Source organism: Aotus nancymaae, unplaced genomic scaffold (genome assembly GCF_030222135.1).
Source record: "Aotus nancymaae isolate 86718 unplaced genomic scaffold, 86718_ANA_hifiasm-v0.15.2.pri h1tg000058l, whole genome shotgun sequence".
In the NCBI taxonomy this organism is placed as follows: Eukaryota; Metazoa; Chordata; class Mammalia; order Primates; family Aotidae; genus Aotus; species Aotus nancymaae.
This window is the reverse complement of record NW_026988472.1, coordinates 43,235,742-43,261,864: the sequence shown is the minus strand read 5'-3', so window position 1 is coordinate 43,261,864 and position 26,123 is coordinate 43,235,742. Positions and strand designations below refer to the sequence as shown.

Sequence of the window (26,123 nt, the reverse complement as noted above, 5' to 3'; positions counted from 1 at the left end):
CTTCACAGAACTGGAAAAAACCACCTTAAACTTCATATGGAACCAAAAGAGAGCCCACATAGCCAAGTCAATTCTAAGCAAAAAGAACAAAGCCAGAGGCATCACGCTACCTGATTTCAAACTATACTATAAGGCTACAGTAATCAAAACAGCATGGTATTGCTACCAAAAGAGAGATATAGACCAATGGAACAGAACAGAGGCTCTGGAGGCAATGCCACACATCTACAACCATCTGACCTTTGACAAACCTGACAAAAACAAGCAATGGGGAAAGGATTCCCTGTTTAATAAATGGTGTTGGGAAAACTGGCTAGCCATGTGCAGAAAGCAGAAACTGGACCGCTTCCTGATACCTTACACTAAAATTAACTCCAGATGGAATAAAGACTTAAACATAAGACCTAACACCTTAAAAACCCTAGAAGAAAACCTAGGCAAAACCATTCAGGACATAGGCATAGGCAAGGACTTCATGACTAAAACACCAAAAGCAATGGCAACAAAAGCCAAAATAGACAAATGGGATCTAATTAAACTCCAGAGCTTCTGTACAGCAAAAGAAACAATCATTAGAGTGAACAGGCAACCAACAGAATGGGAAAAATTATTTGCAATCTACCCATCTGACAAAGGGCTAATATCCACAATCTACAAAGAACTAAAACAGATTTACAAGAAAAAAAGAAAACAAACAAACCCATCCAAAAGTGGGCGAAGGATATGAACAGACACTTTTCAAAAGAAGACATATATGAGGCCAACAAACACACGAAAAAATGCTCATCGTCACTGATTATTAGAGAAATGCAAATCAAAACCACACTGAGATACCACCTCATGCCAGTTAGAATGGTGATCATTAAAATATCTGGAGACAACAGATGCTGGAGAGGATGTGGAGAAATAGGAACACTTTTACACTGTTGGTGGGAGTGTAAATTAGTTCAACCATTGTGGAAGACAGTGTGGCGATTTCTCAAGGACCTAGAAATAGAAATTCCATTTGACCCAGCAATCCCATCACTGGGTATATATCCAAAGGATTATAAATCGTTCTATTATAAGGACACATGCACACGAATGCTCACTGCAGCACTGTTTACAATAGCAACCCAAATGCCCATCGATGATAGACTGGACAGGGAAAATGTGGCACATATACACCATGGAATACTATGCAGCCATAAAAAAACGATGAATTCGTGTCCTTTGTAGGGACATGGATGAATCTGAAAACCGTAATTCTCAGCAAACTGACCCAAGAACAGAAAATCAAACACTGCATGTTCTCGTTCATAGGTGGGTGATGAACAATGAGAACACATGGACACAGGGAGGGGAGCATCACACACTGGGGTCTGTTGGGGGGAGCGCAGGGGTGGGGAGGTCGGGGAGGGATAACATGGGGAGAAATGCCAGATGTAGGTGAACGGGGGGATAGAGGCAGCAAACCACATTGCCATGTGTATACATATGCAACAATCCTGCATGATCTGCACACGTACCCCAGAACCTAAAGTATAATTTAAAAAAACTTTTAAAAACCATTAAGTGGAAAACAAAACAATATGCAGAACATTGTTTATAGCCTGCTAACATTTGTATACTTAAAAATTATATATATATGCACACAAACACACACACATATATACACTAAAAAAGCATATATTTGTATACTAAAAAGGATATATATATATCCAAGAAAAAAGAAAAAAATACTATATATATGTGTGTATGTGTGTATATCTCTCGAAGAAACTGATAATTTTGGTTGGCTTTGGGAGGAGAACTTGGAGGCAAAATGTGATAAGGAAGATTCTTCATGTTCACCTTTATATTTTTTAATTTTAACCATATGAATGTATTATATATTCAATGCCTAGTTTTTTTAGATGAAGCTATTTTGGGGAACCGAAAATCTCTATAGTGAAGAAAATTGAGCAAAACAGACTAGCACATATCGAGATTCAATCAAGAATATGTTTAAATAACCTGATGTATACATAGAGTTTTGTTAGGTGCTATAAAATATTAACCTTCATTTCATAAGCCCAGCAAGAGTCAATTTCTCAAGGTCAAAAGCGAAATAGCTAATAGCAAAGAAAACTAGAAATCGGGTCTGTAATAATTTAAATCCTCAATGAACTTTGATCTTCAGTTCAAGAAGAAATTGGAGCGTGCCTGACCATGAACCAAGAGAATGATACAGAGTCTGAGCTACCCCATGAGAAATAAAGGTGAGTAAAGAGTAGCAGTTTGGGCGGGCCACGGTGGCTCATGCCTGTCCCAGCACTGGGAGGCTGAGGCAGGCGGATTGCTTGAGCTCAGGAGTTCAAGAACAGCCTGGGCAACATGACAAAACCCTGTCTCCACAAAAAATACAAAAATTAGCTGGATGTGGTGGCATACTCCTGTAGTCCCAGCTACTCAGGACACTGAGGTGGGACGATCACTTGAGCCTGGGAGATCAAGACTGCAGTAAACTATGATTGCACCACTGCACTCCAGCCTGGGTGACAGAGCAAGACCCTGTCTCAAAAAAAAAAAAAAAAAAAAAAAAAAAAACAAGAGGAGCAGTTTGAAAGAAATCTCAGAGCCCATTCTTGAACAATTTCACAGTTCAAACCCATCAGCAATTCAGTCTCCAGGGTCACTTTTAGACTGAAAAGGATTCAGCAGTGAGAACAATTCCATGAGCCCACCCATAGCTGCTGAGTTTGCAGTGCCTCTTTGTAGAAGGGAAATGACACTGTGCCTGGGATGGAGTGTATTAGGGCAAGCTAATAAATCCCCAGACCAGATACTTACTGCGTGGGCTTGCTAGGAAGGTGAACTGCTGATGACATCTAGTAAATTGCTATGAAATTCATCAGAGTATTTAGGTGCAAAATTGTCCAACTAAGTAATTGGCCTATACAATCTACCACTCACTGAAAATTTTCCAGTTACTGTTCTCTAAATCTTTCTGTTTTCGGATAGTCTAGGAAAGGCCACTTACTTCTTTCGATCTCTGATCCCAGTGATGATCAGGATGACAATGCCAACCACTACCATTCCCATCACGACTCCAAAAACAATCAGCCATATGGTAACAGGGGACTGGTAAGGAGGTCCAAGTGTTGGCTGTATCCCCAGAAACTCCAGGCTGTTGTCATTCAGACGGAAAGCATCATTGATTCGGCTCCGGGACATCCTATTTGCAAAAGCAAAACACAGCAAAGGAGCCACTTAGACAAAATAAAATCGTGTGTAGTTATTTACTCTTTATATCATTGTTCCTGAAAGGTTTTAACAGAGCTTATCATAAGAATATACACCTAAAATCACAATGAGAGCAAAGTAAATAAGGTCCAATTAAAGATATAAGTTTTTGACAAGTATGCATCTTTCATGCCCTGCAACCTAGATTAGGTTTATCAATGGCTTCACTGGAAAATTTGGTTGGCATTTATTCATTTGCGACTACTGTGTTTAAGGGCAAAGTTAGCATATTTGGCAAGAATTTCCCTTTTGTCAGAGTATATCTACAATGACTTTATATCAAATAATGGGAACGGATAATTGGATACACCTCTTCTATTATACAAGTGAATCAAGTCCTATGCCCAAGTCTCTATCATACTATTTTCCAAATAAAAGGTGTTGGCATTCAAAGGTAGCACTGGAGAGGAACATAAGAAAGGGACCTTTGCCAATTTCTTCAGCAGTGGGATGGGAAATGGCTGACTTTTATGGAGGCAAAAGGACAAAGATTGTTTAAAAAAAAAAAAATCAGTGATATGGAGACTATTCTGGATCAAAGACCAAAGTGTCTGGCATCTCATCTGCCTACCCTTGGATATAGCCCAGGTCAGAAGGTCAGAGTCCACCAGAGAGGGAGAGAAGTCAACGCAGAATTAGTCAGATAACTCCTGGCAACCTCAGCCTGAAAAGATCTGAAAAGCGTTATCCTGGAAACAGAATTGGAGGTCCCCTGTAGTTTGCAGCTGGTTATCCATGAAGGCTGAGCTTTTTCATAAAGATCTCAACTAGAAGTTTTCCCTAAGACAGACTTAAGTCTTCTGGAGGCAGTAAGTCAGTCTCTGGGCACAGTTGGGTCATACACCCCAACCAAGCCAGATTTTATAGGCACACCCTGCCCAGCAGGTCTTAGATCTGCTCCAAAGATAAACGGGACTCTGATGCAGCTCGAGAGGGCCACCTAGTGAGCTGCCCAGAAGCAGTAGGTATATTAAGCCTTTTTATGATGACAGGAAAGCAACTACAAGGTTGATCCATTCTTCACTCCTGCTGTCTGTTGTGGGAAACAATTGAAGCAAACTGGACAAACTGTTTCTTCTAAACATTCATGGCAAGTCCCTCACCTAGCGTAGAGGCCAAGCAATACCTAAGGAATCCTGTGCTTGCCTACCTTGTTTCAGGCTTTAGGCAATTAAACGAATCCTACATCAAAGTCCCTAGAGCAAATGATGGCAATACCTGTCCATATGGCTTCTGTACTTACTATTTTCCATGAGTTCTAGCCAGACCTTCTTCAGCCAGCACTTGCTTCCCTTTGCCTGAGAGCATTCTCAGAACACAAGATCTGCCCTGCCTGCAGGGCTGAAATACTGGGGAATTAATGCCACCTGGAAGCAGTTCTTAGCTAATGACTGATAGAAACTGGTAAATAAATACTCCAGCTCCTTCAATCTTCTGATGGGACAATTCAGGTGCACATTCTACACAGTCTCTCCAGATTTCCTAGCAGTACTAAAATCTAGTTGCCCATAGTGGTAACTTGCTTGATAACATGTAATCTATAGTCTTCCTTCCATTCTGTAAGGGCCTACATCTGGGGGAACTCAAATCAAGATTACTCCCTTGCTGCAGGATCCTTCTGAAATTACATGGAGTTTGTGGCATGAGGTAACACATGTAAATGACTCAGAACAATGCTTGGCACACAGGAAAAAACACACAAAATACTGGCTATTGTTATATTTGGTAACCCCCTCATCACTAGATGAAACTAAAATATCACCTGATGGCCTCTTCAACTTCAATTCTAGGAATGATGTCAGACACATTTTGAGGTGCAGTGACAAAGAAATTAAAGGAGATTCTTGGTTTCAAATCAGCCACTCGGACATCCTCCTCCCTGTAGAGAAACAAAACAAACATCTTCACTTGTGGCACAGGGGACACAATAAAGAGAATGAAGACCTCCCCTGCTGGTGAAAAGAAGATTAGAGAGAGGATCACAGGGTAGAGAGGCATGGGGGAGGACAAACAATGGGAGGATATAATTGTCAAAAACAAAAACATTAACGCTGCCCAAAGCACATGAAATCAACTACATAAAAACTGTGATATCAAGTCTTCACACTATTTGTTCTGCCTTCGTATAAAACCCACAACTTTTTCAATGATAGAAAGATTTCAAACTGAAAACAGCAGGAGAATCAACAAGGGATAATTGGTGGCCCAGGATTGTGGCAAACAATGTAACGGGCAGAGATGGCTCAGTACCACATAGAGACTTACACCCACAACCTGGTCCTACCCAGCAGAAAACATCGTGTTGCACCCGTGGATGAAGGTAATGAGTGGGGTCTACCATATGATGTGATAAGACTGTGCTCTCATAGCTGTCAAGTGGTCCTAGCACAAAATAAGGTAGATCATGTGGCTCATAGCCCTTGAGTGACTACCCATCTAACTCAGCATAAAAGCCAAAGTCCTTAGAATGGCCTTCAGGACCCACATGACCTTCCGTCTTTCCCTCCTGCCCCCATACCCTAACATCATCCTGGCCACATCTCCACTTATCTTCTGATCTGCTCTAGACACACTGGCCTTGCTGTTCCTTCAACAGGCCGAGAATATTCCTTCCTCAGGGTCTGCACCTGCTGTTTCCCCCAGATGAGACACTTTCCCCATTGTCTGCATTGCTGGCTCACTCTCTGTGTCTCTCTCTCTCCTGCTTCATATACTTGTTCAAGTATTAGTGATGTCTTTTCTGACCATTTTGGTTAAAATTGAACTCCCCCCTGCCCAACATACACACACACACACACCAGCCCTCCCCAGACCCTTTTCTCTTATATTTTTCTCCCTATCACTTAGTACCTTGTAATTATACTATATTTCACTTACATATTACACAGACACACACACAGCATACATACTAGATTATAAGATCAATGAAGGCAGGGAGTTCTGCTGTTTTTTTCTTTCAGTGCTGAGGGTGTATGAGAGCATTCTGAGAAGAGAGTGACAGCTGTTTAGTAAAAACAATACTCTCGCAATCTACAGGTCAAATATGCCACGATCAGCCTTCTATGGAGTCACCCAAATTCCAAGATACCAAAGAAGAATAAGTTACTAGGAGATTTTTATCAATTTCAGTTGAAGAAAAGTTTAGGCAGAGTATCTCCTCAGACTCAAGAGTAAGAGAAATCCTGGTTAGAGTAACTTGAGAACCCAGCAAATCAACTCACCCAAAAGGAATCGTCTGATTTTTGACTTTAAAAAAATATTCTCTCATGGCATATGCAATAGATGACCGGAACAGGTACATTTCATTGTCGTTCCATTCATACTGCAAATTCAGAAGACAGACCACTCAGCTGGACTCATAAGACACATTTATAATCTGATATCTTCAAGAATTATTCTTACTATTCCAGAGATTCTTGCTATTCATTAAGTCAGTGACCTTCAATGGGAGTATGCATCCATATCACTTGAAGGATTAGTTAAAACATTGAGTCCTGGGTCCACCCCTAGAGCATCTGATTCAGGAAGCCTGCGATGAAACCCAAGAATTTACAGCTCTAACAAACTCCCAGGTGGTGGTAATACTGCTGGTCACGCAACTATGCTTTAGGAAATATTGGGTTAATGAGTCCTTTTACTTTAGTCTGGTGTAAACTGAAATGAACACCCTGAGTGTAGGTTTACAGACAGGAGTCAAACAAAAGTTGTGGGGTTTGTAGTAAAATGTCTGTACATTGTGGACAAAATACTTTTTACTATTTTTATGGTAAGTCCTCAGAAATGTACTTATCTATAAGTGTAAAAGAAAAACTTAAGTTCAAATAAAAAATAACCCTTTGTCAACAGCAAGCTAATCTGTTTGTGCTTGTTTTCCAGTGCTAAACAAATAGCTTATGTTTGGATAGCTTTTAAAGACTTGAAAGCATTCACTCTTTCCTCCAGTAGCTGGCAGTAGGAATCAATAAATGGCACTAGTTTGATGCTTCTCCTTTCCTTTTAAAAATTATAATATTTCATAAAAGAATTGTTACATTCATTTCAGCTTGGTTTCATCCAGGTTTGGGGGATTCCTTTAATAGTAATAATATTAATATTATTACTAATAACAGTCTGGCTACTATTTCTATAAATATAAAATATAAACGATTTTAAAGGCTGAGTTCTCAGAATAATGCCATAGATCCAATTGGACTTCACTAGAAATAGCTTGAACTGAGCAGATATTCTAACCCTGATGTATAGATGCACTAAATATATGATCTCGTTTCATCAAAACAGATTGTTTCTCAGTGAATTGGCCTCAGAACATTACACCATCAAACCCTCTGAACACTATTTACCAACCTTCACTGCATGGACAAAAGAACGAGTATAAATGTCAAGAAAAAAGATAATTGAAAAAGATCCTGATCTGCCAAGACTAAAATTTATTAAGCCAAGGAAGAGCTAATAAAAATATGACAGAGAAATAGTCCCACAATCACCCAGTGACCAAGAAATAAGAAGTTGAACTCTATTAGCTGGGCATAGTGGCGCGTGCCTGTAATCCCAGCTACTCAGGAGGCTGAGGCAGGAGAATTGCCTGAACCCAGGAGGCGGAGGTTGTGGTGAGCCGAGATCGCGCCATTGCGCTCCAGCCTGGGTAACAAGAGCGAAACTCCGTCTCAAAAAAAAAAAAGAAGAAGAAGAAAAAGTTGAACTCTTACAGATTGGAAAGCAATGCTCTTCCATTTTCATTTTTTCTTTCTTGAATGTTCATGGTTTTACTCCTGAGTTATTTATGTTTTGATGTCTTATCAATGAAAATTATACTAAAAGTATTGTTGAATCTTGGACAATGTTTAATTTTTCAGGAAAGGTAAGGGGGTAGAAACACAATCTTTGGATCTATCCAATGCAGACAACAATTTGCTGTTGCATCTTGGACCGTTTTATCCAATAGTCCCAGATTGACTTCTAACCCTGCAAAGCCTTCAGGGTGCCAAGCCCACTCTCAGGCTTTTGAGCCCCATTGACCTGAGACTACTCTTTCCTCTCCTCTTTCCCAGTCAAAGCTATTACTTCCTCAGACTACATCACCTGAGACAGGTGTTAAGGAGAGAGCAATAGTAAATAATTCACATAAAGGTGTAAATAATATAATTTCCTGCAAAATATTTTGTTACTCCCAAAATGCATCTCTCTAAATAAGTGGTTCTTCAAACTTTGCTGTGACTAGAATCACCTGGGGAAATTTAAACACTCTTGATGCCAAACTCTTGACTCCATACCCAAAGCAATTAAATCAGAATCTCTGGAGGTGTATAACCCAGGCATTAGTATTTTTTAAACTCCCATGTGACTCCACTGTGCAACCAAGTTTGAGAAGCAGTGTTCTAAATTAGAGCTTCTCGGTCTTGATTGTATGTACAAATCACCTGGAGACTTGCTAAAATGCAGCTTCTGATTAAGTGTTCCAGGGTTAGGCTTGAAATTATGCATTTTTAAGAAGCTTCCAGGTGATTCAAATGCTGCCTGCCCATGGGCCACACTCTGAGTAAAGCCAGGATATAGATGATTGACTAAAACAAAACAAACTAAAAAAACTAACTGTACTGCTTCTAAAATCAAACTACCTTTCTAAATATAACCATGTTCTCTTTCTAGAATGAAAGTAATGATGACAAGAGTCAATTGAAAGGATTGGTATTTGATATTTAAGGATTGATACAGATGTTTTCTCATTGATGTTCATAACCCCTTCAAGGTAATAAAAAGTAGGAATAGCTTATCCAATAAGGAATGGGTTACTTTAAAAACCCAAAGCCAACGCCGGAATCTGGGACTTATAGTTTTGAAGAGAACCACATGGCCTCTCCTCTTTCAGCTCACACTGAAATGGGTTTATCGTGTCCTATTTAAGTGAAGACAGTGCACTCAAAAATAATGAATTCACTGCCCAGAATACTCACTGCTTGATCTCCAAGAGCTGATTTTAGGCTTATCCTCACTTTGATGCTTTGGTCAGTATCTGATTAAAGAGAAATCACAGACTGCTGATTACAGATAACAGATTGCCCACATGTGCTTATTTCCTTTTCCTCCCAAGATCCCATTAAAGTGATAGTAAAGGGATCTTTTAAAGGTATCAACAGACTTTTTGAGAAATGATGAGAGAGGGGTAACTGCTTTCTCAGGGACAGCAGGCCATGACCTAATTTGTATACAGAGGGAGCACAGACCCACAAAGAGCCAGAGAATTCAAAAGAGGGTTGGGATTCAAGCACAGGTGAGGGTGGGAAAATAAAACTGGGTTGAAAACAAGAGGAATGGAAGTCAGGGTGTGATTAAAACCACTTTGGAGAATAGTTGATCCTCCTACCCCATGTGCCCTCATTTAGACAGTCACTTGGAGGCTGTGCTTCAGAAAAACAAGAGGTAACCAAGAAAGAAGAAGTGGAATCTAGGAAGCAGTGGGATTCAACCCAGGAGAACAAAAAAGGTTGGGACAGGAAGATGTAAGACTCCAAGAGGGAAGTCTCTGGGGGAAAAAATGAGACTGAAAAGAATAGATATGTTGAAATTGTTGGGGAAAAAACAAATACAATGTAAATAGCAAATTAGGTAAACAAAAAAATTCAGGCAAGTAGATACTTCGGGACAAACAAAAAGCCACATAAGAAAGGACACAAAATAGTACATTACTTGGTTCTTTAGGCATAATGATGTAAACATTGAAAACTGTTTTATTAAAAATCATGATAAGGCCTTATTGGAAGAGCAAGAAGTGGAAGTGGAAGGGTAGAGCAAAGCGAAGGTTTAAAACTGAGCAGTAACAAAATTGCAATGTAAGCAAATTATTTAAAACATGAAAGTGACTACCAGAAAGAAGAGATAATAGCATTAAAATTGTTAAAAAAAAATTTGTCTTTGGAAAGCAGGATTCAAGTGCAGTTGGTTGGAGACAGTTATAATCTATATTTAAAAGATGAGACTAATAAAACAAACTTGAAAGAGTGTGTGCATGTGCATGCATCTGTGTGTGTTTGTCTGTATAGTTGCTTTCACTATGTCTCATACATAGGTGCTCGACAAATGCAATTTTTCTCCTATAAAACGGCAATTGTCACCATAGCAGAGAAAGAAGCAGGTACTATAGAGAGAGAAAACATTCTCAGTTGTGTCACAAGTCCTCATGAGACAGGGACCAAAGGAGAGTAGAGAAAGTAGACAGGGAATGGGTGTGAAACATGTCAACTGGGTGTACTTACATGGACTCCAGCTGGTACTCCATCCCACAAAAGAATTCTTGTTCTGGTCTTTCAGCCAGGTAAACAAGGGCTCAAAGTAGTTGAGCAGTGGTCTTACATCCATATTCTTTGCTCCTACAACATTTTCCAACGCTAGCGTCCAGGGTTCTGATTTTCCAAGCCTCAGCATATTGCTACACAAAAAAGAGGGGTGTTGGGAGGAGGTCTTGACGTGTGCGTGATGGAGTATATCTTGTTTTCTGGGAGGCAATGGCAAGAAACACCGAGCCATCCCCAGGCAGAAAACTGCTAGAATAGTAGGTAGTATGTACCGGTCACGCACTAGTTAAACCAGCTCCCAAAACACAGGATATTTGACCTTGTCCCCATTGCTGACTCGCAAAGAGGGCTTTCCAGCTTATTTCCATTTTAGTAGTGAACAGGCACTATCTGCCTGTTTAGTCTATCTTTATTCTATGAAGAAACACTGAACACCTGCTTTTTAAAAATAATCACTTGTTCACAAAGAATAAATACATGGGTTAGAGTCTGCTCTGGGCTTTCAGCTGGGAAATGCTGTTAGTCCCCTGATGGTCCCACTTTGATCCCACTTTTGCACTCTATTTGTTTCTGTTTATTAATTCCTTCAGCACCGCCTGGGTTGGGGTCTCTAAGACCAAGTTGGTCTTGGCAGAGGGGGTTCGGGGCCTTTTGAGGGATTCCAGATGTACATATATTTACATCTATGATCTATGGCTTCTCTTTGATTTGGCTAAATTTGCTCCTGGCAGATAACAAAATAATGCATATTAATGGATATATTCCTTCCTCAACTGCTCTTTCCTTCCAATTACCCCAGGGAGAGCTGTAGTTACGATAGGAAGAAAAGAGGTGGCCCATCCAATCGTTGCCTGGTCTAGGTTCCTGTCTGACCACCAATTAAGTGTTTGGTTTGCAAATGAGGACATTTTGAGGCCAAAAAATTTTCTTTTTGGAACAAAGAAATCAAATTCAAACCCAGGCATGGAAATAAGTAATAATGAATACTAGGGGAAGTTCAACATTTTCAGGTATTTCTTACAGCAGTTTCTGTCCAGCTTCTGTAGAACTTGAGATGTCACATTTGTGCAGAGGACCTTCATGTTTAGCTGCTTGACAAAGCGCTTCTTGAAACTGGAATTGGTAAAGGGTCCTTGTGTAATATCTGTACAAGAGACAAAGAAACAAAAAAGCAGTCCCATTTTATTTACCATCTTAGAGTCATAGATTGGGGCATATATTTAAATTCTGGGACCCAATAACCAAAGAGATACTGATCAAATCTCTTTCTCCAGACATTAATGCTATACCCATCATAACCTATTTGCGTTTTATGTACTCATTGATGAACATGGCAATGTTACTACCTTAAATGTCAGCTCACATTTGTTTTGTGTTTTACAGATTAATAGCCCTTTCACACAGATAATCCGAATCCATCCTTATAACAGGTCAATAACATTGTTTTCATTTGACAAATAAACTGAGGTCCAGCAAATTCAAGGACTGGGGTTACTAGGTGAAGAACATATGTTTTTGGACTTCAAGTTAAAAATTTTCTTTCTATTACAATGCACAATAAAATGCCAATAACAAGAAGATAAACAAAACTACTTTTTATTTCTCTCAGTGATATTATTGATTTCTTGATGAGGGGAACAATATCTCACAAAAGTTTAATTTAAACCAATAAACTGTGTTAGTTTAAATTGAATTGAAACTGATCATCTATACAGACAGTCCCCAACTTACAATGGTTAGACTTCTGATTTTTCGACTTTACAATAGTGCTTTCAGCTGTGTATGTTAATGGTAAGTACCATTCTGTTTTTCACTTTCAGCACAGTATTAAATAATTAAGTGAGATATTGAACAAGGGCTATTATAAAATAGCCTTCGTGTTAGATGCTTTTGCTCAATGGTAGGCTAATGTAAGTGTTCCAAGCACATTTAAGGTAGACTAGGCTATGGTTTGGTGTTCCATAGGTTAGGGGTATTCAATACATTCTTAAGGTATTTTCAACTTATGATGAGTTTATTGGCAGGTAACCCCATTGTAAAGCAAGGAGCATCTGTATTGAGCTTCGTAGTTATGGGTAGAAATAGAAAAATTATAATGATCACTTCATTTATCCCTGCTTTTCGTCATTATTAGCACAGCTGTCCACAAACCCTAGAAGTTAAACAGAAACAAGAAAACTGTAATTTACCGAATGAATGAGTAATCATTAGAAACATGGAACAGAGATGCAGGGTCACAGTATGTTTCATCATGGGGCACAGGTTCCACCACCCCAACTATCTCTCGCCTTTGGGGAGAAAAGAAAACAATACATTAGCTGTGGATCACCCATCACAAGCAGGTAAAGTTGGGCATAAGTAGTGCAGTTTCATCAATCTTTTTTTATTTTTTTTGAGATGGAGTCTGACTCCATCTCCCAGGCTGTAGTACAGTGGTGCGATCTTGGCTCACTGCAACCTCCGCCTCACGTTCAAGCGATTCTCCCACCTTAGCATCCCAAGTAGCTGGGATTACGGGTGTGCACCACCACATCTGGCTAATTTTTGTATTTTTAGTAGAGACAGGGTTTCACCATGTTGGGCAGGCTGGTCTCGAACTCCTGGCCTCAAGCGATCCACCCGCCTCGACCTCCCAAAGTGCTGGGATTACAGGCACCACCGCATCTGGCCAATCAATGGTATTTATATTGGAATTGGTTGTCGGGTGAAATAGAAGCAGTGTAAAAAAATCAGACAGTAGAGCTCAGTATGTGGTTATCTCTTAGTTTTAATTAATTCAGCCAGAATATACCCTTGGAAAATGGTTATGTCTTCAAAAGAATAATTTAATAAAATTTGTAAAGTGCATTGCATGGCCAAAAATGTACAGTGGAAGCCCTAATAATTCCTCTCAGGTGCCACAGTCCATGTACCCCTGGCAGACAGAATTTAATAAAATTGAAATCTTACTTATTCTCCAAGCCTACCTAGCTCAAGCATTCCCTCCTCTGTGAAGCCTGGCCCTGATCCCATCCACCTTCTGGCAGAATTAACCCCTCTATCTCCCTTAGCCTTCTCTAGTTGTGCCTCCTTTGCCATATATCTCCCCATTTTGTAGTTATTCACCTATAGTAACTTCTTGCCCTACAGACTTGAGCTCCTAGAGGGTGGGGCTGTGTCTTGGTCTTCTCGCTAATTCCAGTGTCAAACATGGTGCCTGCCACTAAGGAAAGAATTCACTTATATTTGTTGAACAACTAAAGGAACAATTAGTGCATTAATGACTCACTCTAAGGATCTGATTCCATGTACCTTTAAAATAAGCTAAGAGGGATCAAAAGATTAATCTGGCCAGAAAAAAAAAAAAAAAGGTAGCAAAATCACGTATTTGGCATTGTTTAAACTGAATGCATTTTTCCTTTAAAATTGCAGAATCATTGTAGACATAACTTTAGTAATATTTAAACACTAGAAACAGTTCTTATAGTTGCTACCTCTTTCCTGTCAAGTAAGATTTATGCTAACAGAGAGAATCTTGACAGAAGAAGGGTGCTGTTTTAAACCTGTGCATGTGGAACTGCTTGTTACACGTGAGTTCTTCACTTCAAAAAGAAAACATAAGAAAAACAAAGAAAAAATAATCGACAAGGATCTAAGATGGTAAAAGGTAGATTTCTTTCTCCTTTCCATTCTCTCCCTCCCTCTCTCCTTTCTTTCTTTGCTTCTTTTTCTTTTTCTCTTATAACTCTTTCATCCAAAAACCTATTTATTTCATACTTGCATATGATAGGCACAGTGTGAGGAACTCGTGACACAGCAAGGAGTAATGTAGTGCTACAACTATGGAAATGGTCACTGTTACCCAAATGTTTCAGGTTCTCTCTAGCTTGGAATTCTCTGTGTTCCCCTCCACACCCACATCTTTCTCAGGCCTTAACTTAAATGCCTCTCCTCAACTGACACTCCCAGTTGGGCTTTGTATCTCCCCTGGACACTCATGGATCCTGTGCCCTCCCATCACAACACTACACATTGCAGTGGATTAATTTTCCACATCCTGCCAAAAACTAGACGTTTTTGGGGGTCAAGGACCATACCTGAAATTATTAGCATTGGATCCCCAGTGCTTTGCCTAAAATGTGGGGTCAGCATTTTTGTTTAAAAGACTGGATAAAAGAATATGTAAAATGAATAAACTGATCACTTTCAACATAATATCATGGTTTAATGAATGACCCGATACTTAAGAATATAGATTATGAAGTAGTGTCACCTGATTCAAGGAAATTTTATCTGAGAAGATGGCACCCGAATGGAGACTAAAATATAAAATATAAAAAACTGAAAAATACAAAAAGGAGTTAGTTAATGTGTGCCTGTGTGTGTGCGTGTGTGTGTACACACCAGTTAAATTCTTTTATATACAGAGCAAAGTCATTCGAAAACATTTTACTGATTGCATATTCATTGACTTACTTCATCTCCCACCACTTTTTCATCCATTGCTCTTTGGGAATCTCACCCTTAAAGACCATCCACCTCCACTTCTCCAACATATAAGTAAATGGCAGAGTCCCAACAATCGTGAGTGCTTGTTTGAGCAGGAAGTTTATTTCTGTTTCTGAAAGTAAAATGGAAAAGGATAAATATTACGATGAAGATGACAGTGGATGTTTTGTGTTAAAGAGAATTTTCCTAATCTCAAAATATTATTCCTCAAGATATACTTACTATAAGGATAATTACATGAGAAAAATTGACAGTACACATAATGATATGTATATATTTATTTTCTCAGCTAAGAGATTTGAAGTAGGTTAAAATCTTGGGACAGAACAGGTAAATAAAACCCCAAAGTTACTTCTAATCCTCATTTTCTTCATTAGTTTCAATTTCCTCCCTTAAATACCTCTTATCAGAGTTCATTAGAGCTATTTCATCCACTTTCCCAGTCACACTGTTTATTCTGGAAAGCTCCATGAAGTCAGTGACTGTTAATGTCTCATTCAAGACTGTATAACCTAGTCCCGTGTCTGCTATGTGATGCCTTCTGTGAGTCTTTGTTAAATAAACAAATACTAAACAGATTTAGTGAAAAGCCTGTAAGCCAGGGAGGGGAAATAAAACAAAAGAGCCTCCCTAGAGGGCACCAACCACTGGATGGTGAAAAGTACAATGTACTTTAAATGTATGGATATCTTCCTTACCAAGAATTTAAAATGCTTTAATAAATCATGTTATTTCATTTTATTCTTTATTAGTGACATAAAGAGGCAGTGGAGCTCATCTCTAGTGTGCAAAGGCAATGCACTGAAATGTAAGCAGGGGATGTTATCTACTTTTCACATCACTGTGTCTCTAGTGTCTAGAAAAATGTCTTGCACACAGTATGTGCTTGATAAATATGTTTGGAAGAAGAAAGAAAGACAAAGAGGGAGGGAAGAATGGAAGGAATAAAGGAATTTATTTAGCATTATTCACAAATCAGAGACAGAGTCAAGAAAAAAAGCAGGAGTTTTCCAAATCAGCGGTTCAATCATGTCTAATACTATCTTTGTTAAAAAAAAAAAAAAAAAAAAAAAAAAAAACTTTTATTTTAGGTTCAGGGTTATGTGTGCAGGTTTGTTATATAGGTAAACTCATGTCATGGGTTTTGTCGTACAGATTATTTCATCACTGATCTAATACCATCTTAAGGAACATAGTCATCAACCATTTTTACCTGCTGTTAGGGAATATTTAAAAATACTAAAATAGAAATTCCGTTTGACCCAGCAATCCCATTACTGGGCATATATCCAAAGGATTATAAATCGTTCTACTATAAGGACACATGCACACGAATGTTCATTGCAGCACAGTTTACAATAGCAAAGACCTGGAACCAGCCCAAATGCCCATCGATGATAGACTGGACAGGAAAAATGTGGCACATATACACCATGGAATATTATGCAGCCATTAAATATGAGGAGTTCACATCCTTTGTAGGGACATGGATGAACCTGGAAACCATCATTCTCAGCAAACTGACACAAGAACACAAAACCAAACACCACATGTTCTCACTCATAGGCGGGTGTTGAACAAGGAGAACACATGGACACAGGGAGGGGAGCACTATACACGGGGGTCTGTTGGGGGAGGGGGGATAGTGGGGGGGTGGGGAGTTGGGGAGGGATAGCATGGGGAGAAATGCCAGATATAGGTGAAGGGGAGGGAGGCAGCAAATCATACTGCCATGTATACACCTATGCAACAACCTTGCATGTTTTTCACATGTACCCCAAAACCTAAAATGCAATAAAAAAATAATAATAATAATAATAAAAACTAAAATATCTGTTCATTGACTTGAATTAATAATATTTAAAAATTAGGAAGCAGGTATGGTTACTGTTAACTACCTTTGTTACTCTCTTCATGGGAGGATGCTGCTACTGGTCTATAATGCACTAGGACTGTGCTTACAGAAGCTATTTCAGACACGATGACATGCCTTATGCTGGCCCACTCCCAGGCCCTTGTGGGATTACCAGGGATCTGGAGCCAGAGATCAAGGCAAAGTGAATTGTTTACTCAAGGATGGAGCTCATGATCTTGACCTCATCGACCAAATGCTCCAGACAGTGGAGCTGATCTTTATGTCACAAATAATAAAATGAGAGGAGAGAATACATGGAAGAGAAGAAGGTATTAGGCTCTATTTGTCCTCCTTTTATGAGGAAGAATCAAAAGCCATGACATTCTCACCGAAGAAATTGGATCTCCTGAACATTTGTCATGTTCCATCTAAAAGGAAATGGGCTGCCTCCAGCAAAGATGTTGAAGGATAGCACAGATCCAACGGAATGTTACAGGGGAAATTCACACTTCAGCAGGATGAACAAATGTTTCAATCCCTTCTAATCTTGATATTAAACCACCTGTTCTTTAAGAATTCCAAAATTTCAACCTATACTTTGCTTTGCATAATATTATGGAAAAGACTTTAGACTAGGGCTCTTATTCTGGTTCTGCCACTACATTGCTTTTTGACTTCAGGCTACTTTCCCTCTCTTGTCTTCAGTTTACTCCTTTATAATGTGGTTTTTAGAATCTATTCCAACTCTAAAGTTCTGGGAAGTTTTCACCTAGAAGCAGAGAGGTTTAGTTAGAATGCTGACAGTAATGGGACAAGCCATTTCACTTCTGTGAAATTGTTTCATCATCTTTAAGAAAAAAAACTTCTGTTAGACATTTCACAGGATCCCAAGTCCATTCATTCAGTTAGCTATCTTACTCCCTTTTCAATAAAACAAAACCAAAAGTTGACATGTTCTGACATATACTTAAATTTTTTCACCAGTAGTAATTTCCAGTTACCTTTCCGGTTTCCTTATACCTTATGTGGCAAAAAGTAAGTATTTCCTAGGTAAGATAGCAAATACCTTTGCCCATATCAGATTAAAGAACCTCCAAAACAAGCCATGAGAAAATGTCCATACCACTGTCTTCTTGAAAATCGGGTGACAGAAGACCAATGGATTTTAAATGCTTAGGTGTGGCTGCAGAAAGTGACATGATTTCCCCAACAGCTTCATGGAATCCTTCATTAGCTCCATTTCTTAGCAGAAAAGGTTGTGCAGCATATGCCATATCATACTGTATGTGCCCCATCTCATGATGAGCTGTCAGGAAGTCATCCATCGTCGTCTTTGTGCACATAAGGATCCTGCGTGAAAATGGACAAGAAGAAAATGAATCTCGCTGACTCTCTTTTAACCATTACAGTGGAGTTGTATGAGGCTTTGGTAGCATGAATCATCTTTCCAAGATTTATTTACCAGTGAATCTTGAGTACCTACCTCTTATGTCCTAGAAACAGTACTAGTTGCTCAATATAAAGCAATGGTCAGGGGTGAATCCTTTTCTCTTGCTCATAGACTAACAGGAAGACAGATAAGCAGAGTTCTCTGCTACAAGACTTCTGAGGCAAACTCTATAAGTGATCAGTACACACAACCTTGGGCATAAAAATGAGTGAATGTAGGCACAGTCCCTTAGAAGCATCAAGAAGGGCATAACTGAGGATGCAATAAGCAGTTTGGATCTTAATCAATGTGTAGGAGTTTTCCCAGTAGACAACACAGAAGTTGACATTCCTAGTGCTCAATAAGAAAGGCTTAGGGGTGGGGGGACAGAAATGTGGCATTCAGGACACTACAAGCTGTTTGGTATTGCCAGGATAGAGAAATAGTAGAAGGGGCTGCAAATTGAAACTTGGGAATCATTAGCATGTAAGTCGGGAAGCAGATGTTATGGCCCACGGAGCAGGAATAGAATGCAAGAAAAGAGGACCAAAGATAAACCTTTAGAAGGTCCAAGTGCCTAAGGAGTGGGGAGAGGAAGATTATTCAGGGAAGACAGAGAAAGTGCAATCAAAGAAGTCAAGGAAGTCTGGAAGAGAATAACAATGTAGAAGTCATTCAAAAAAATAGCATTTGAAAGACAACTCGTAAGTCTTGTCTAATGCTGCTATAGCCCAATGGGATAAGAACTGCATTTGGCAATAAGATGGTGATCCTTTTTAACTTGGCAAGAGCATTTTCATTCAGGTGGGTATAGGGGTCATATTTCAGTAGATTCCCAAATTTATTTCATACCACTTGGATCATGTCACTACTCCCTCCAATATCCTTTGAGGCCTCCTCATTGCTTAAGAATAAACTCAGCCACCTTTTATACACCAATATGTCACTGTAAGCCAAAAACTATCTGAGATAGGTCTCAATCAATTCAGAAGTTTATTTTGCCAAGCTTAAGAACATGTCCAGAAAAAAAGAACACAGAATTTAACAGTCCGTGGTCTGTGCCTTTCTCCAAAAATAATTTTGAGGGCTTCAATATTTACAGGAGAAAAGTGAGCTGGAGGAGATAATGGGAGGGCATGGTAATCCACACATTGCAAGAGAAAGGGAGCAGGTAGGGAAATAGTCAATTACGTATTCATCTCATGCTCAGTAAATCTGTTTTCCTTTCACAACCCCAACCTGCTTTTCTAATTTGATTTCTCTATATTCTCTTTTGAAATAATTATAAGAATAACTAATATATATTTACTGCCTACTGTATATAAGATTCTGTGCTCAAATCTTACTTATACCTTCTCATTTTTAAGTCTCATTCTAGTACTGGCATCAGTAAACAATAGCCTGCTGGCTGGCCATCTGTTTTTATAAATAAATTTTTATTGGCACGCAGCCACATCCATTTGTTTGTGTATTGTCTATGGCTGTTTTCATGTCACAAGGGCAGAGCTGAGTAGTTGCAACAGAGATCTGCAAAGCTTAAACTATTTACTATCTGGCCCTTTCCAGAAAAGGACTGTAGAGCCAATCTCTACCCTAGTCAATGCTGGTGGGGCCCTGCTGAGACTTTATCCACCATCCCCTAGTTACGTGAGTCACAGCTGAGAAGGGCCAATAGCTGCTCCCTTCACTGCCTTTGGCCAAATGGGGGTTATGCTCCCCCATACTGTGGGGCAGTCCACAGCCAAAGACTAATATAAAATCTAGCCCCCTTGTCTTGAGGTGTGACCTAGTCTGTGGCTCAAGTTACGCTCCAGAGAGGAGCTTCATGGGATAAGGCTGAGGCCAAGTTTCCAGCAAAGATCACATCTTTATTTACCTCCCTCCTTTGTCCCAGCCTGCTTCCCTCATTCCCCTCTACCTGAGAGCTCTCCTCAATGAAGCACTTGTATAGCGATCTCCATTTCAAGCTAGGGAATCCAACGTAAGGCTCTCACAAGCCTACAACCTGGGAATTTCTATTCTACTTTATAAAATAAGGAAACTGAGACCAAAGAAGGTTAAATACCTTGTCCAAGGTTGCACAGTCATTAAGTGACACACCTAGGATTCTGAAGCCTGTGCTGATTCTGCCATATTACACAAACTTTCCTTCACATATTTCTCATTCTAGCCTAACTTGCCGACTCCAGGACACAGGTCAGGTCCTGCCTCTCCGTGTTTGATCCTGCTGTTCTCACAGCCTGAGTCCTCCTCCCAACTCTGTGTATCTGAATCCTTCTTGTTTTTCCAAACCCAACTCAAATCCCACTTGTAAAACACTGTCTGATCCTAACTCCTATTGCAAGTGTGGTCAGTTTTCTTCCTGTTCTCCATAGAGCATGCTCTGTGTCTCTCTTATGACATGTACCACTTTCTCCCTTCTATCCAAGCTTATTTATTCACCTATTCTGTCTTACTCACAAGAGTGAAAATGGAGGGGAAGATCAATGTTTGATTCACATGTCCATCTTTCAAAAATCTTAGCACCAAATATTTCCTGATATGGGTGCAACCATCCCCATTACCATACAATGCCAAGGGATATTTCAAAGAAAGCAAATTGTCTGAAGGTTCAAGTTAGGGCCTGCTGGCAATCCTCTTTTCCTGGGAAAACCCAAAGGTGCTCTCCTAGACTCCCAGCCTTAGTTCAAGGAGAATTAACTTATCTTTTCTGTGCTCAGAAAGGCAGAGAAAGAATTCAATTTAAATTTCAGCCTGCCTCTGTTGTCTCCCATTTAGTATCAGCTGTGTAAGTATCAGCCCCTCTACCTGAAGTCTTGCTTCCCCAGATCCCAAGCTGTGGGGTGGCAGACTACTTTCTGACCATCTCCTGGCTCAGTTAGCATGGAATTTTCCCAGAATCCTTGAGTCATATTAGGAAGACCAACAGATGCAAAGAACTTCTCGGCCTCCTTGAATATTCTCTGTGCATCCCAGGCCTGGGAAAAGAGAACAGTGTTAATTCCAGCCATCAAAATAACTGCATTCCTAAATTAAGTAAGCCAGGCACAGAAAGACAAATACCACATGTTCTCACTTATGTGTGGAATCTAAAACAATGGAACTGGTAGATGCAGAGAGTGGAATGGTGGTTACAGAGGCTATGTGGTTGGGGTCATGGGAATACGATGGTCAAAGTGTACAGTCTCAAACTGGATGAGTAAGTTGGTTTTATCTTTTTGAGATCCATTGCACAGCATAGTAAATATAGTTAATAATAGAACATTGTACATTTTGAAATCACTGAGAGTACATTTCAAATGTTCCCACTGCAAAAAAAAAGTGAGATAATTGATATGTTAATTAGCTTTATTTAATTATTAGACTTGGTGGAAGACGTAAACTATAAGGTAGATCTGAAGGCGCAGGCTTTTGGAATCGAAAAGGCCCAGATATGGCCTAGCACCAATGGGTAGTTGGGCTTTGGCTTTATGATCTGTATGAAGTCCAAATTTTCAGAATGTTCTAGAACTATAAAGAGGCAGCAGTAGGCATCTGCCACCCAGAAAACTATTCTGGGAACAAGTGCCTCAGGAGCTGACCAAGCATGCTTAGGAGATAAGGCTTACATCAGGTAAGCTAAGTTTGTGTAATTGGCAGCTAGTCTATGAATCACTTTTAGTAACGGAAAACTTCCTCTCATATCAAAGACCAGTCAAGTCTGGTTTTTCTCCTCTGTCATCTCTGGGAATAAGAAACAGGATATGAGACTATCGATGGTTTAAAAAATTACTGAGCCTTAAGGATTTACTCTCTGGCACTTGATATTGATGAGTATGACATTCTTGAGCAGAATGAACCGGTACCAAAACAGTGTATGTTAGGAAATACAGTTAACATCGGTTGAATGAACAGTGAATGAACAAATAGAAAACCAGACTGAAATTATTAGGAGTTATGAGTTCAATCCTTAGTTGCCAATGACTGTCTTTGTGACTTTGAGCAAATCATTTACCTGAGCCTCATTTTCCTCACCTATAGCATGGAGCTGTCACAATACCTATCCTGAGTCTTAAAGATGACAATAGAAGAGATGGGTGTGAAGACCCTTTAGAAAGATTAAAGACATACATCAAGATGATCCTATACTGCTCCTCAACTGCAAAGTGGAGCTAGAACAGCTGCAAGAGTTTAGAGGCCCTTGAAACCTCACATTTTATTCTGCAATAGACTTTTCCTAGGAGTATGTTACATATGTGAAGATGTTCACTGCATTGCTTCTTACAGATTTAAAATTATTAACAAGCAATGTTGACAATGTACAAATAGCAAAAATTATGGTGCAATTATCTGTAGAAATTTTATAAGGCAAATAGAAGTATAATTAGGCATTCTACTCAGAAATGTAGAATTTTAGTTGAATAAACAAAAATACATAATTATAACTATAATATCATTTCATTAACAGAAGGGAACACAGAGAATTTTTTTTCTTTTGAGATGGAGTCTCGCTCTGTCACCCAGGCTGGAGTGCAGTGGCCCAATCTCGACTCACTGCAACCTCCGCCTCCTGAGTTCAAGTGATTATTCTGCCTCAGCCTCCTGAGTAGCTGGGACTACAGGTGCACGCCACTATGCCAGGCTAATTTTTTTTTTTTTTTTTTTTTTTTTTGTATTTTTAGTAGAGACGAGGTTTCACCATGTTGGCCAGGCTGGCCTCAATCTCCTGACCTTGTGATCCACCCATTTCAGCCTCCCAAAGTGCTGGGATTACAGGCATGAGCCACCACACCTGGCCTGAGAATTTTTTAACTTAAATTTTAATTTTAGATTCAAGGAATCCATGTGGAGGTTTGTTACAAGGGAATATTGTGTGATGCTGACGTTTGGGTTTCTATTGGTCCTATCAACCAGATATGAACATAGTACTCAATAGGAAGGTTTTTAGCCCTTGCCGCTCTTCTCTCCCTCCCTCCTTTTGGAGTCCCCTGTGTCTATTGTTCCCACCTTTATGTCTGTGTATACCCAAGGTTTAGCTTTTAAGTGAGAACATGTGATATTTGGTTTTCTGTTTCTACATTAATTCACTTAGGATGACAGACTTCAGCTGCATCCATGTTGCTGCAAAGACACAATTTCATTGTTTTTAAGGCTGTATAGTATTCCATGGTATATATCTACCACATTTTTTTTATTCAGTCCACCATTGATGGGCACCTAGGTTGATTCCATGTCTTTGCCATTGTGAATAGTGCTGCAATAAACACACAAGTGCAGGTGTCTTTTTGGTAGAATAATTTGTTTTCCTTTGGGTGTACACCCAGTAATGGGATTGCTGGGTCGAATGGTAGTTCTACTTTTAGTTCTTTGAGAAATCTCCAAACTGCTTTCCATAGTGCATGACCTAATTTACATTCTCGCCAACAGTGCATAAGCGTTCCCTTTTCTCAGCAGCCTTGACAACATGTTATTTTTTGACTTTTTAATAGTAGCCACTCTGGCTGGTGTGAGATGGTATTTCACTGAGGTTTTGATTTTCTTTTCTCTGATGATTTGCAAATATTTTCTTCCATTATGTAGATTGTTTACTCTATTGCTGATTTCTTTTGCTGTACGGCAGCTCTTTAGTTTAATTAGGTCTCACTTGTCAATTTTTGTTTCTGTTGTAATTGGTTTTGAGAGCTTATAAATTCTTTGTCTATGCCAATGTCCAGAAGAGTTTTTCCTAGGTTTTCTTCTGGGATTTTTATAGTTTGAGGTCTTGTGTTTAGGTCTTTAATCCATCTTGAGTTTTTTTTTTTTTATATGGTGATTGGTAAGGCTCTAGTTTCATTCTTCTGCATCATACTTTTATTTGTCTTATAAAATTTCTTCAGATAATTGCACCATAATTTACTCTTTATGCATTGCTGAACCTTTGCTTGTTAATAGTTTTAAATCTGTAAGAAGCAATGCAATGAACATTTTAACATACATAACATACTCCTGGAAAAAGTCCACTGCAGAATAAAAAGTGAAGCTGCATAACCATATATGGCTAGCCAGTTTTCCCAGCACCATTTATTGAATAAGAAGTCCTTTCCCCATTGCTTATTTTTGTTGACTTTGTCAAAGATCAGATGGCTGTAAGTGTGTGGCTTTATTTCTGGGATTCTCTGTTCCACTGGTCTATGTGTCTGTTTTTGTACCAGTACCATGCTGTTTTGGTTACTGTAGACTTGTAGTATAGTTAAAAGGTAATGCGATGCCCCTGGCTTTGTTCTTTTGGCTTAGGATTGTTTTGGCAATTCGGGCTCTTTTTTGGTTTGATATGGATTTTTGAATAGCTTTTTCCAATTCTGTGAAAAATGATGATAACTTGATAAAAATAGCATTGAATCCCATTGCACTCCAGCCTGGGTAACAAGAGCGAAACTCCGTCTCAAAAAATAAAAAAGCATTGAATCTGTAGATTGCATTGGGCAGTATAGCCATTTTAACGATATTGATTCTTCCAATCCATGAGCATGGGATGGTTTTCCATTGGTTTGTGTCACCTATGATTTCTTTCAGCAGTTTTTTGTACTTCTCTTCGTAGAGATCTTTCACCTCCTTGATTAGATGTATTCCTAGATGTTTTAATTTTTGTGGCTATTGTAAATGAGATTGTGTTCTTGATTTGGCTCTCAGCTTAAACATTATTGGTATATATAGAAATGTTACTGATTTTTGTGCATTGACTTTTGTATCCTCACACCTCACTAAAGTCATTTATCACATCTAGGAGTCTTTAAAGTTTTCTAGGTAGAATCATATCATCAGCAAAGAGAGCTAATTGGACTTCCTCTTTTCTTATTTGGATGCTTTTTATTTCTTTGTCTTAAATGATTGCTCCAGGTAGAACTTCCAGTGCTATGTTCAGTAGGAGTGGTGAAAGTGGGCATCCTTGTCTTTTTCCAGTTCTCAAAGGGAATGGTTCTAGCTTTTGCCCATTCAGTATGATGTGGGTTTGCCATAGATGGCTCTTCCTATTTTGAAGTATGTTCCTTCAATGCCTAGTTTGTTGAGGATTTTTATTATGAAAGGATGTTAGATTTTATCAAATGCTTTTTCTGTATCTATTGAGATAATCATATGGTTTTTGCTTTTAATTCTATTTATGTGACGAATCATATTTGTGTATATTGAACCAATATTTCATTCCAGGAATAAAGCCTATTTTATTATGGTGAATTAACTTTTTGATGTGCTGCTGGATTCAGTTTGCTAGTATTTTACTGAGGATTTTTGTGTCTACATTCATCAAAGATATTGGCCTGTAGTTTTCAGTTTTCATTGTGCCTTTGCCAGATTTTGACATCAGGATGATACTTGTCACATAGAAGAGTTAGGGAGCAAAACTTCCTCAATTTTTTGGAATAGTTTCAGTAGAATTAGTACCAGCTCTTCTTTATATGTCTGGTAGAATTCAGCTGTGAATCTATCTGGTCTGAGGCTCTTTTTTGGTTGGTAAGTTTTTAAATCATTGATTCAATATCAGAAGTCATTATTGGTCTGTTCAGGGTTTCAATTTATTCCTGATTCAGTCTTGGGAGGTTGTGTGTTTCTAGGAATTTATCTGTTTTCCCTAGATTTTCTAGCCTGTGTGCATAGAGGTGTCCATAGTAGTCTCTGAGGATCCTTTGTATTTCTGTGGGATTGGTTGCAATGTCACTTTTGTCATTACTGATTGTGCTCATTTGGATCTTTTCTCTTACTCTGTTAATCTAGCTAGAGGTCTTTCCATCTTGTTTATTCTTTTAAAAAAACTGACTTTTCATTTTGTTGATCCTTTGTATGA

At 39.1% G+C, this 26,123-nt stretch overlaps 1 protein-coding gene across 1 annotated transcript in view; it reads right to left on the bottom strand.

Annotated features, from left to right (window-relative positions):
- The window catches only part of ACE2 (angiotensin converting enzyme 2), a 47,473-nt gene that overhangs the window by 1,961 nt on the left and 19,389 nt on the right, over positions 1–26,123 (bottom strand). The window contains exons 8-17 of the mRNA XM_012434682.3: positions 21,134–21,303; positions 18,020–18,246; positions 15,009–15,153; positions 12,743–12,841; positions 11,575–11,697; positions 10,515–10,687; positions 9,216–9,274; positions 6,486–6,586; positions 5,027–5,143; positions 3,002–3,196 (exon numbers count right to left, since the gene is read on the bottom strand). Of these exons, the coding sequence (XP_012290105.2) occupies positions 3,002–3,196; positions 5,027–5,143; positions 6,486–6,586; positions 9,216–9,274; positions 10,515–10,687; positions 11,575–11,697; positions 12,743–12,841; positions 15,009–15,153; positions 18,020–18,246; positions 21,134–21,303 (1,409 nt within the window). The remainder of the gene's footprint in view (positions 1–3,001; positions 3,197–5,026; positions 5,144–6,485; positions 6,587–9,215; positions 9,275–10,514; positions 10,688–11,574; positions 11,698–12,742; positions 12,842–15,008; positions 15,154–18,019; positions 18,247–21,133; positions 21,304–26,123) is intronic.